The sequence below is a fragment of the Colobus angolensis genome, unplaced genomic scaffold (assembly GCF_000951035.1).
Source record: "Colobus angolensis palliatus isolate OR3802 unplaced genomic scaffold, Cang.pa_1.0 Scaffold345, whole genome shotgun sequence".
Classification (NCBI taxonomy): Eukaryota; Metazoa; Chordata; class Mammalia; order Primates; family Cercopithecidae; genus Colobus; species Colobus angolensis.
Genome location: NW_012116766.1, coordinates 2,212,302 through 2,225,261, shown reverse-complemented (window position 1 = coordinate 2,225,261; position 12,960 = coordinate 2,212,302). Strand labels below are relative to the sequence as shown.

At 37.3% G+C, this 12,960-nt stretch overlaps 1 protein-coding gene across 3 annotated transcripts in view; it reads left to right on the top strand.

The window, feature by feature from the left end:
• SYNPO2 (synaptopodin 2) overlaps positions 1-12,960 on the top strand; it is a 178,012-nt gene that overhangs the window by 155,800 nt on the left and 9,252 nt on the right. The window contains exon 5 of one of the 3 annotated variants that reach the window (XM_011952711.1): positions 476-1,880. The exons of the other annotated variants lie outside the window; for them this stretch is intronic. Coding sequence (XP_011808101.1) covers positions 476-554 — 79 coding nt within the window. The 3' untranslated portion in view covers positions 555-1,880. Of the gene's footprint in view, positions 1-475; positions 1,881-12,960 lie in introns of those variants that run through there. 3 annotated transcript variants of the gene reach the window in all.

Below are 12,960 nucleotides of genomic sequence, written 5' to 3'. Positions count from 1 at the left end.
AGGTCATCCTATGAGCGTCATGCCAATGAAACCCCATCTTCTGGAGAAGCCCTTGAATCAGAATTATCTTTTTTCTTGATGTTGTCAGGTGTAGCCAGTTTCTTAATTTTTTAAAAAAACTGTATGTTTCTGTGGTATGTATATTTGTACACCAAACTACCTGGCACTTGGAAATCACAGCACTACTCAATGGCAATTGAATAAAGAGAAATTTAATTTTAAATATCAAATCTTGTCAGACATTTCTCAGACTTCTGATGTTATCAAAGGTTTTGCCAGCCAACAAAGTGCATCCCAAGTGTACAGGGGAGAAACTAGACTTCTACAGAGTCCTAGAGTTTAAGTAATTTTTTGTTAATATAGGTAATAATTTTTCTAATTTTTATTTTTTGGTTCCACATGTAAAGCTCCTTGTGTTTACCTCTGTTTATGTCATTCTTGACATGTTTATCTAAATTACGTGTGCTCTGTGACTGGTGAAATGTAAATCTGGGATCTGTAGTCAAGATATCATAAGGATCTACTTCCCAGCCTACCTTTCTTCCTCTACCTGATAATGATAATACTCAAAATAACAACATTCAAAGGTAACATGAAGAAATTCTGCTTTCACAGCTCCTATTTCTTCGGCTCCTTAGTAACTAGTGATGGTTGTTCATGAAAAAAAATTTTTAAATCAAAAGATTGTACTTGGCCCAGAGTTGAAAAAATTTTTAAAACCAAAAGGTTGTACTTGGCCCTGAGTTGAAAAAAAAATGCACATTCTAAGAATAAACAGAAAAATGTTCTTCTTGGAAGTAAATAACAAAAGCCATAGTGTTTTGATTTGTCTTTTCTTCAGGATACACGGTAGAAGTCAGATAATCTTTGATACTTTTATTTGGCATAATAATCAAGGCCATGCAACAACCCAGAATGAAGCATTTTGGTTCAAGTTAGGATGACATGGGTGGGGACAGAAGCTGTAGCAGTCATTCAAATAATCTCATGAGTCCTGAGGAAAAGATAGGAGTTAATGTATTAAGTTTTTACTATATGCAGGAAGTATGTTAAATATTTTACATAAGTTTTGATAACAGCTAACATTAGCTGAGCACAAAATTTGGGCCCTGACTTGTGCTGAGTATCTTTCACAGATTACTGCTTTTAATCAGCAGTCCTCGTGAGCTGGGTATGAACATTATCCCCATTTTACAGATTACAGATGAGATTCTGAGGCACAAAGGGGTTGAGTAACTTGCCAAAGATCATACAATGTTAAGTAATGGCCCCTGGATTCAGTCTGCAGCCTGAATTCTTAACCAGTTATACTGTGATTTCATTTATTCTTCAGTATTACACTGAAAAAGAAGATATTATTCCCATTTTACAGATGAGGTAAAGCTCAGAGAAGCTAAACAACTTGTGCAACAATCAATAAGCTTATAAATAGTGGATTAGGGTTAGACTTAGATATTTGTCTGGCATCCAAACCTGTGCACTCCCTACAGTACCATGTGGTTTCCACAGTCTCATCAGACCCCAGAATTTCACTCCCTGAGACTGCTTAATTGTGAATTTCCCAAACTGATTCACCAAGAGCCTACTGTCTATGCTTCGTAGATGGCTTTGACCATATTCAGTGATATTAGGAAAGACTCCATTTCCCAAGATGGCTCAGAAAATCAGATGCTATGATGCATGTTGAAAGTGAAAACCCATCTCTGAAAAAGAAGCATCTGTTTTATTAGTTTTTTTAAAAAAGTGAAATTGACAGCAATGTTGTGTGACTTCTCAAAATTCTTTCATTTTCTTATTTCAGAATGAATAGGTGTTGTTCATTGGCTGGGAACGGGGAAGAATGTGATTTTTTAAAATAAAGCATAATCAAAGTCTCTGCATAAAAGGAAGTGCTCCCTTTGGCTTTCTGCCATTTTAACTAAATGTAATTCAGGGAACTTTCTTATTAAGTAGTGAATCAGCACCTAGCATGGCTTGCTACTAAATCAATAATAACTTAAGGCATTTCAACAAGAATAATTCTAAACAGAATAATACCGAGGGAGTCACAAGTTTTCAGTATTTCAGACTACACTCTGAAAAATAGTTACCCCTGGAATCTTAGAGTGTCACAGTGCCAATCCCAGTCAGGCTAGCAGTCAAGTGCATGAGGCAGCAAACCCTTCCCGCCTCAAAGATTCCTCAGTGGAAGATTTCTCAACAGTTATTTCTGTCAAAGTCTTCCCAGCAAGGACACTTTTAAATCTTATATTTTTTCCAGTAGTTTTTTTTTCCTTTTATATATCATCGTTATTTTGAAAACATCTCCTGAGGAACTAGTGTAATAGATTCTAAACATGGGTTTTGAATAATCCCATCACCAACTTCAAAAAAAGAAGATGTGAGCTTCTAGGTTAATTGTAAAAACTCATTACATTTGCAGAGCTTTATTGCCTTAATTTAAAATCATAGAGCCACTAATAAGGTAACAATTATGAGGGCTTATGATGTGCTAGGTAGCATTCTAAGCACTTTTTTTGTCACCACAAAATGATGAAAGTATGATGTAGGTACTATTATCATCTCACTTTAAGATGAGGAAATTGAGGTAAAGAAAAGTTAAGGAACTTGTGTAACATGGTAGGGCTAAGCCTCAGGACCCAACAGTCAAAATCCATGGCTGTCTTCTAACCACAAGGCTATATTATCTTCCTTAATTGCAAGAAGACTCAGGTCACAGATAAAAGGAACTGCTCATCAGAATTGATGAGTTTTACATGTCTCAGAGATAACTCCAAAGTTACACTAAACCTTCTAAATCAAAGTAAGAAATACTGAAACATCTTAGAGTGTGGTAGCTCCAAGCGATAAACATTTTTAAACAGGGTACATGGGGAAAAGCTGTAGTTTTTATTTCCATCAGCCTAATTGCTTATTATAACTCAGTAACGGCAAAGGGAAGCTCAACATTTTGCTGGTTTTCATTGAACAAATTCTCACAATGCACTAGACCAAATGCCTCAAACACCTACTGCTTCCAGCCAACTAGCATCATATATTACCAGAGTTATGGTAATTTATACCTGGCAAATAAAGGAAGAACAGAATAGTGATGAGAGAAACCCTCAAATTTCAGTAACAATAATGCAGAGAATAAGATTCCTTCCAATTTTTAAATTAAAAAGAAGACGTGATTTTTTTTTTAATTTAGGAAAAGCAAAAGGTAATCATGTATTAAATGAACTTCACATACTATTAGATGAGATAGGATGTGTAAACCTTGAGCCCACAAGAAATACACTTGTAGTGGTTAATAGTGTGGGCTCTAGGGCCACACTGCCTGCCTCTGAGTCTCAGGCCTGCCTCCTGCTGGTTGGGAGACTTCAGATAAAGGTTTCAGTCGCCCTGTGCTTCAGTACCTCAGCAGTGAAATGGAAACAATAATAGGTGTACTTCACAAGTTATTATGAAGGTTAAATGAAACAATATGCATTATGTATATAAAGCAGTGCCTGACACAGAGAAAGTATTCAACACATGTTAGCTATTGTTATCTTTCTAAGGGGCACTCAATAAACAATAACTACTATTTCAAAAACTTCCAATGAGGAAAACACAATTAAACAAGTTCTTTTGTGTTCTCTGTTAATATGAATCCCAGTTTGAGACCCACAACTAAAATAGAAAAGGTAGAAGTAGTGTCGCTATCAATCTCACATTGACACAAGAAATCTATTCCCAGGAGTTGTTAAATGAGAGATCTTTGTTTTTTCTCTTTTTTCTTCTTACTGAAGTTTATATGTTTACATTCCTCTGTATTCAGCTTGTTTGTCCATTTTTTCCTGCTTTGCATTCATCTATTGTGCTAGCATTCTTTTTGTGGTATACAAAGATGAGACCAGATTCAAAAAGACTGGTTCAATATTTTTATAAAATAAACTTAACATCATCTTTGAGCCTCTACTATAAAGACACTGTTTCAGTTCAAAGTACCAATATTAAATAGAATGAATGTAGTGGACTTGGCAATATGAAGAGAGCTCTTCTGGGGAAATGTTTGTAAGCCAAACATATTCTCTAAACAGGATAGTTGGTATCCTGAGTAACCTGGTAGCACAGTTGAAGCTTAAATAGGCCTATTACACTGAAAGTGGAGCAGTTGGCAACTCTATCCCTAAGACTACCCCACTTCAGACCTGCAACAGTTGGGCTGACCTAGGAGGGCGCAGCTCACAGCTGTCCTTATCCCTCCTTTCCACACGGTCCTAGGACAAAGGGTCAGCAACCTGGCCTTTTTAGAGTAATTGATCCCCTTGCCTGAGAAGCATGATCACTTTCCAAAAACAGAAAGAGTGAAACCTTGGCCTGAACAGAGTAAACTCCCAGCTCAGGGCAAGTGATGAAAAACAGTTCTAAGAAGCTGAGCCACTGACATAGGGAGGAACTTAATATCTCAGCTGCCTTTCAAACCCAGGGAATTTTTGTGGGTTTTCTGGTACTTCTAGAATCCTTCTGAGTCAGAAGCAGAAGTCAAGACTCATCTTGAAGATAAAAAATCAAAGCAAGCTGAGATTCTGAACATTGTATCCGAATCCAGAATAGCTTTTGTTTCAAAAACAACTAAATTGATTTAGTTTTACTCTCCTTTTGTGTCATTTAATTACATTTGAAAATAAAGCAAAACTAGATCTCTTTCTGCACTAAAAACCCGTTAGTTCTTTTTTCACCTGGCATATCTAATACTGATAAAGAAATGTTCACAAAACCATTTTCTAGAGCTAAGAATCTCTAAGGAATTGGTGACACTAATATAAAGTACTAATTTAAGGTTTCATTCCAATCCTTCCACGATTAGATCTTTGGTTTGGAGTTTTGTTTTTGTTTTTGTTTTTTTAATTCACACTTATAGTCTGCTGGTTGTGGTTGGATTACTTATTACGGTTTATCAAGTGGTGCAGATCATAATTCTTCACATAAGTCCAATATGGGCTAGATTTTGAATTCTGCATTATGAAATACTCACTGAAATGTCACAACTCATTGTGGGTGGTATTACTGAAATAAAGAGCAATACTAAATATACTACTTAGAACTTTTAATTTTAATTTTACATTGAATGGACTATTACGATTTCCTTTATATACAGCACTTTAGTATGAGCAAACTATTCCCTTCATGGTGTTGCAACATATAACTTTCCAATTTTTGCTCCTAGTGTAAAATTAAGATTTCCCTACCTTAGAGATAGCCCCACCTTAGAGATTCTGATTTACTAGGTCTGGGTGGGGCCTAGGAATTTGTTTTTGTAACGTTCAACCTAGGTGATTCTGATGCTAATGGGCTGTGAACTACACTTTGGAAAACACTTTTCTAACATGCGAACCACTTAAGTCAACTTTATTCTTTAAAACCCATAAATAGTTTTCCTGTTTATCCAGTCAGGGACAGCCAGACTTGTAAACTGCACCTGCTGCCACAGTCTTAGTGCCCTGTCTAAAAGGAACAGGCGCTGAAGCACTCATCCTGCGGATTTTATTTCAAACGTCCAGGAGATGGCAGCAAACTCTCCTTCCCTCTCAGGGCTTCACAGGCAGCCATTCTAAAACTTGTTGCATTGCAATTTGCTTTGAATATTCTTTAAAAAAAAAAAAAAACAGAAGACTAAACGGGGTCTTGAGACGTGATTTTTATCTGACCCCCTGCCTCTAATCAAGAATGAGTATAAATATTTCTAGGAATAGAATAGAATGATACAATTTTATCATCTAGAAAAGAGATTGAATTTCCTTGGCTGTTTTTTTCTTATCTCTGGGGAAAAGGATGGTATGACTTCCCTTGGCTGTTGGGCCCTAGACTCTGTTATCTCCAAATCCAAAATGTTCTTACTAATAACTAGCTTAAGTCTATCTGGCAGTAATCTAAACATTCTTATTTTGGGATCTAGGCTAAAGGAAAATTTTGAAGCACTTTGAATGCATATTAGCTTTTTAAGATGAAAATAAATATGATTATAAAATTTTCAAAAGAAAAAGGAAGTTCATGCACTTTATGCCTCATAGGGAAAGAGCCCAATATTTTTGTTTAACTTTAACATTAATCTTGGCAAATAGAGTAGTATGTCAACAAAATGCAAAATCAGTCAGAGGCTGCTTACATGTTACAAGAGTGTACAGAACAAAGAAACAGGCAGGCCCACTTGGTGACGGCTTTGATCCTAACGAGCACATTGTTTTCAAAACTTTGAGGCACTAAAGTTTATTTCTAAAGCAAAAAAGATGGTGACGTATTTGGAAGTTCTGTGATGTGAAATATATGTTTGTACATTTACGAGGAGGAGAAAAGACTAATGGGAGAGCTGGATATTATAAATGACGGGTTAATGCTGGAGCCTAGGTCACTTCACAGGCTTGATGCCATGTGGTCAGTGAATGACTGATCTGTTCACTGTATTTTTTTTTTTAATTGTTTGTTTGGTTGTTTTTTTTTCTTTTTTTTTTTTTGTTTTGTTTTGTTGTTAGACAGTCTCGCTCTGTCACCCAGGTTAGAGTGCAGTGGCATGATCTCGGCTTACTGCCAGGTTTTTTATTTTTTTAATGGATAATTGCTTAAGAATTTAGACATACATACTACTGAAGGATCTCTCTCTTCCTCTCTTTCTCTCAAATGTGTATTGATGAGGGCCTAGCCATTTTAGTATCTCCAGAAGTTACTTTTTATCTTAGGCTAAGATTATAGATCCATAGCAGTTAAGAGGGCTGATGTAGTATTTTAGTTAATTCATAATATTTTTGTAAATTCATCAATGCAGTTGTATGAATCAATACTAAAAGTGAAAAAAATTATTTAACAATTGTAATAGTTAATAAATACCTAAAATCAAATCAAAATGAAGGCAAACTTTGGGATGAGGAGAAGTCAGGAGAATACTAAAGAATGAGATCCTTTTAATAAATGTGTGGTCTACATAGCAAAATTTGCTGTAGTATTAACATGCAATGCTATCTCTAGACAATTATACATTGCAGCTTCATGAATGCATTAAGAAAGCTGTGCCAGCCAGGCGTGGTCGTTCACGCCTGTAATCCCAGCACTTTGGGAAACCGAGGTGGGTGGATCACTTGAGGTCAGGAGTTTAAGACCAGTCTGGTCAACATGGCGAAACCCCGCCTCTATTAAAAACACAAAAATTAGCTGGGCGTAGTGGCACATGCCTGTAATCCCAGCTGCTCAGGAGGGTGAGGCAGGAGAATCGCCTGAACCTAGGGAGTGGAGGTTGCAGTGAGTCCATATCACACTACTGCAGTCCAGCCTGGGCGACAGAGCCAGACTCCATCTCAAAAAAAAAAAAAAAAAAAAAGCTATGCCAATAAAAACCAGCTGTAATAGCAGCTAAAGCCATGGGCAAAATTAAGTATTTGGTCTCTAATTTCAAATGTTTAATAAGTAGACATACATTCCAATACCTCCCGAGACATCCTTTCAACGATTAATGACAGACTACAAATATATCTGGAATTAGTGTTTTCAATGGAAGTAAATGCTGCTTATTCTGAAGAAATGTAACTGGGATACTTCTGATAAAAGATTTATCGTAAGTTTCCCATTTGTATTTGAAAAGCACATGATCGTGACCATCATTGTATATTTCACTTTAACTCATATTTCTCCTCCAGCAAAACAATCATACATTTGAAAATCCCACATAGTTTGTGGCATCTCCATGTCTCTAAAATGAAATGACATACATGAAATTATTGTGCAAATTCCCTCAAACAGGAGAGATATCATTAAATAAAACTCACCATTTGGACCAGAGATGTGTTAAGGGAATTGAGCATAATTTTTTTCTACTCTGTGCTTAAGAAAACAAGCTGTTGATGCCTTTCCTGATGAAGAGCTGGATTTATGATTCCTAATTTTATTTTATTTTATTTTATTTTTTATTTGAGACGGAGTCTCGCTCTGTCGCCCAGGCTGGAGTGCAGTGGCCGGATCTCAGCTCACTGCAAGCTCCGCCTCCCGGGTTTACGCCATTCTCCTGCCTCAGCCTCCCGAGTAGCTGGGACTACAGGCGCCCGCCATCTCGCCCGGCTAAATTTTTGTATTTTTTAGTAGAGACGGGGTTTCACCGTGTTAGCCAGGATGGTCTCGATCTCCTGACCTCGTGATCCGCCCGTCTCGGCCTCCCAAAGTGCTGGGATTACAGGCTTGAGCCACCGCGCCCGGCCTCCTAATTTTATTTTTATGTATGTATTTTATTTTTGAGATGGAGTCTCACTCTGTCGCCCAGGCTGGAGTGCAGTGGCGTGATCTCAGCTCACTGCAAACAACCTCCGCCTCCCAGGTGCAAGTGATTATGATTCCTAATTTTAAACCTCACCCTGGGGTCATGTTTTTGACCAGGAAAACATAAATATGATAAATCTTACATGTCTCAAAGAACAGTAGGTTAAACAGTTTCCCCAGGGCCCAGGACATTAATCAAAGGTTCCATTTAATAAGCTTAGAAACATAGTGGACAGAAAAACAGTTACAAAGGTCAAGTCAGTCATTTTCCTCATCCTGTATTCTCCATATCTTTGTGAAATTATGTCGTCACACACTGTATAGTTGCTGATGTGTCTTCATCATTGCCATTAGCTAGCTTTGAATTGTCAGAGATTTTTAATGTAATTAGAAGTTGGAACAGAGGATGCTTCTAAACACATCAGTGGGAAGTTTGGGAAATGTTATTGTGCAAAAGCCAAATCAAGGTTGTTACATGGTATGTACACATTTCTTAAGAGTCCTTGTTTTTAAAGTCATAACTGATAAAATTTTCCTCTAAAAAAGCAAAAGGCATTTTAGTTGGGAAATAATTTTTCTTATGGGCTTTTAGCTCCACTTCAAATAGCAGTCACATAATTAGAACTGAATACAGTATAAAACATGTTAGTTTTTTATAGTGATAATCATGACTCTCATAATAAATTAAGTGCTTACCATGTGCCAGGTACCAACATTTTTCTCTACAAAAACTTCCCACATGCTCGGTGCAGTGGCTCACTGCAAGCAATTTGAGAGGCTGAGGTGAGAGGGTGTCTTGAGCCTGGGAGGTTAAGGCTGCAGTGAGCTGTGATAGCCCCACTGCTCTCCAGCCTGGGTGATAGAGCAAGACCCTGTCTCAAAAAAAGCAAAAACCCTAAAAAACTCCCACAAGGTCAAAAGATTATTTATTTTAAACAAGATCAACATCCTTTGTTTATTGTGAAAATTACTTTTTTCTCCATAGAAACCGATGAAATCTGAACTTTTTATATATATTATTCACTTTTTCTACCGTGGGAATCTAAATGAATGATGTTTACTATTTAAATCTTTTGAGGAAAGAGAAAACTTCAGAAAATATTTTGAAATGTGTTTAACAGATTTATTTTTTACGTTTGAACCAATTAAACTAGACTTTTATGAAAATAAACTTGAGTAAGGCTGTTCCCCAAGAATTCTAAAAAATTAAAACAGCAATCCCAGCTACTTCAATAGAACACAGTCTATATTAATACAAGTATTTTCACAGGCTCTAACTTGTAGAGTGACATACTTCTTTTCTGAGACTAAAGAAAGGTAAGAGGGTAAAACTTGCTGGTATAGTAGTTTTTTCTGTAAACAGAGTTAACGCCTTAACATACATTATTTAAATAAAATTTTATTACCTATAGCTTTACTTCTCCAACTTCCCTATACAAGCACATACTGGCTTGTATAGGGAAAATTACCTAATTTAGGGTAATATTAGGGTAAATTACCTAATTTATATGCCTCACTTTCCTTATTTTCAAAATGGAGGCTATAAGGTTGTTGAGAGGATTAACTGAGGTAACAAATACAGTGTTTAGAACTGTAGCTAGTACATAGTAAAAGTTTTATACATTTTAGTTATTATTATCATTGCTTCAAAGATGAAAGAGACAACAAAAGTATATGCACACATTCCTCCCTCATGTTGGTCTTCTCGACTTTAAACTGAGCATCGTTATTTTTATTCTTTTATAACAGAAGGTTTAAAAAAAATCAAGAAGTGTATATTTTGGCCCACTTAGACCTAGCAGGGAGATGAGGTCAGTGGCAATGTTTCTGGCCAGCCCAGCTGCCTGCGTTCTGATGACAGGAGGGCAGCAGGGGTTGGCACAGCAGCCTCGGAGGCGTGCACTGCTAATGCCACTTCAAAGGCAAGTCTCCCTCCTATTTTTATCCTGGGTCAGCAGCCTGCCTTTGCAGTTGCCTCTTGAACAAAAGGTCCTGCCAGGTCTCTGACACCTTTAGGGCCACACAGTCTCTTCCCACAATAACAAAAATAATCACCATTTGTTGGGCTACGTGGCATTCCATTTATAAACACAATCTTTACTCTGCCCATAATCTTGAAATTGTAGCCAGCAATATTCCCATCTTACAATTAAGGAAAGTAAGACTGGGAGAAGTTGAATTGCATGGATAACAAGAGACAACGGCAGAACTTTCAGGTCAGTGTGACGTCCAAGTTTCCATTCTTTCCAATATAAGATGCTGGCCTCCATTGTCATTTACAAGTCTTACACTTTCTCACAAAGAGATTTCCTTGAAGCAGGAAGTAAAACTTTTTATTTAAAAGTCTATTGTTTTGGAAGAGAAAATTTAATCTAAAAGTTAATCTAAGGTGACTAGTCAGTAACAGAACCAAGATGATATGCTACGTACAAGACCCTATCTCTTGATGTCAGAGTATGTCCATTGCATTCATGAAACTATTTATTTTATTTTATATTTTTTTAGATGAAGTTTCACTCTTGGTGCCCAGGCTGGAGTGCAATGGCACAATCTCAGCTCACTGCAACCTCTGCCTCCTGGGTTCCAGCGATTCTCTTGCTTTAGCTTCTCAAGCAGCTGGGATTAGAGGCATGAGCCACCACGCCCTACTCATTTTGTATTTTTAGCAGAGACGGAGTTTCACCATGTTGGCCAGGCTGGTCACGAACTCCTTACCTCAGATGATTCACCCACTCGGCCTCTCAAAGTGCTGCGATTACAGGCATGAGCCACTGCGCCTGGCCCATGAAACTATTTAAACGACGTGATTACCTGGCCACTTTTCTATTCAAAAATATGGTTTATTAGTCCTGATTCTCTGCCCTTCTTGGCAGGCAGAATAATACTGTGAACTTATGCTGAAAGAAATAGAAACTCTCTTTCATTTTCTAGATAAGAGAGTCCTACAACAGAATTCCCAAAAACTTCAGTTGGTAGAAGTAAACTTAAAATCCACTTTAAGAAGGCAAGTGTTAGGGAAGGAGGAAAAGACTATTTTATAGAGACTAAAACAAAATGACCTTAAAAGTGTTTTTATCCTCTGACTTCAAGCTAGGTTGTATCTAAATCATCTCAAGGGAGCATTTGTTTTATATTTAAAGACCTTTAGGTAAAGGGATTCTATATCTCTATGCAGAAATTTTTTCCAGTGTTGAACTCTTTCTACTGTCAAGAAAATTGTCACTGAGGGCTCATTAGAGCTGGGAGTGACTCTAAGAGATTAGTTAGCAGAGGCTGCCATTGCCTAACATCTCCTTGCAGTCTCATGATAAACGGTAAATCGACTTTCAGCTTACGCTTCTTCAACCCTAATTCCAATCTCCTTTATCTTTTTCTTCTTAGATCTTATTTATTTAATCTAGCAAATGTATTTCAGGTTCTCTTTAGGGTTCATGCATAAGTTTCTAAGACTTCTCTCAATTGTGAAATCAAAACCGTTTGAAACTCTTAAACTTCCACTGACCTGAATGCAAATCATTTATTTAAACGTTAAAAATCTTCCACCTGTTTAGAAAAATTGATTTGTTCATAAATATTGGCGAATCCTGTCTGTCTTGTTGAACGTGACTTGGGGTGCATATTGGTTTGCATATATTTAAGGTGGTGGGGATAGTTCTGTTTGTGTCCCTTGTCACTTGTAACATGTGTGAGAGGGGCTGCATCTTGTGAACTGACCTAAAATTCTGGTGAAGATAACCAAATTTTCAGTTTAGGACAGCCTGATGTAGAAGTTATCATTCATTCATTCAACAAATACTTACTAAGCACCTACTATTCTGGTGCCAAGTACTGTTCTAGGGAAGCCTTAAGGAAACAAAAACCTTTACCCTTAGATGGACCTTAATTTCTGGTGGAGAGAGAAAAATAAAATGATTAAGTAGAATATTTATTACGTTAGATGAGTGTAAGTCTAAGGGAAGGATTAAAGCAGGGGAGAAAGGTAAGGAATTTTGAGAGAGGGAGGGAATTGCTAAGCTGAGTGATCATGTAATATTTGAGCAAGGCCTGAAGAAAACAAGATAGGAGTCATGCTGGTACCCGGGGAGAGCAAGTACAAAAATCCTGAGGCATGAGTGTACCTGGTGTGTTCAAGGTTGAAGGCCAATGTGGCTGGAGCAAAGGGAAAGGAAGAGAACACGAAGAAGATGAAGTCAGATAATGCAAGGAGCCAGTTGGCAGATTTTGTGGGGTCTTGTAGGTCAATGAAGGGACTTTGGTGTTTCCTTTTTTGAAATGAAAAGCCATGGGAGGTTTTTAATCAGTGGACTGAATAACATAATCTGACTTGAGTTTTAGCTGGATGGTTTTGGCTAGCATATTAAGAATAAATTAAAGGAAGTGAGAATGCAACTAGGGAAATCAATTAGGAGACAGTAGCAATAATCCAGGTGAGACTTTTTGGTGGCTTAGTCCAGGATGCTACCAGTGAAGGTTGATAAGACTTGGTCGGATAGTGGATGTATTTTGAAGTCAGTGCTGACAGATCAGGCCTGGAGTGTGAGATGGAGAGCAGTCAACATTGATTCCCAAAATTTCAACTTGAGCAAATGGAAAAATGGAGAATACCTCGTGCTTCCTGCATGGTTTCTTCTATTTGTGTATCCCTTCTAGGACCTCTGCTTTTCGGAAATTCTAATCAATGATAAAAAAGGCAAA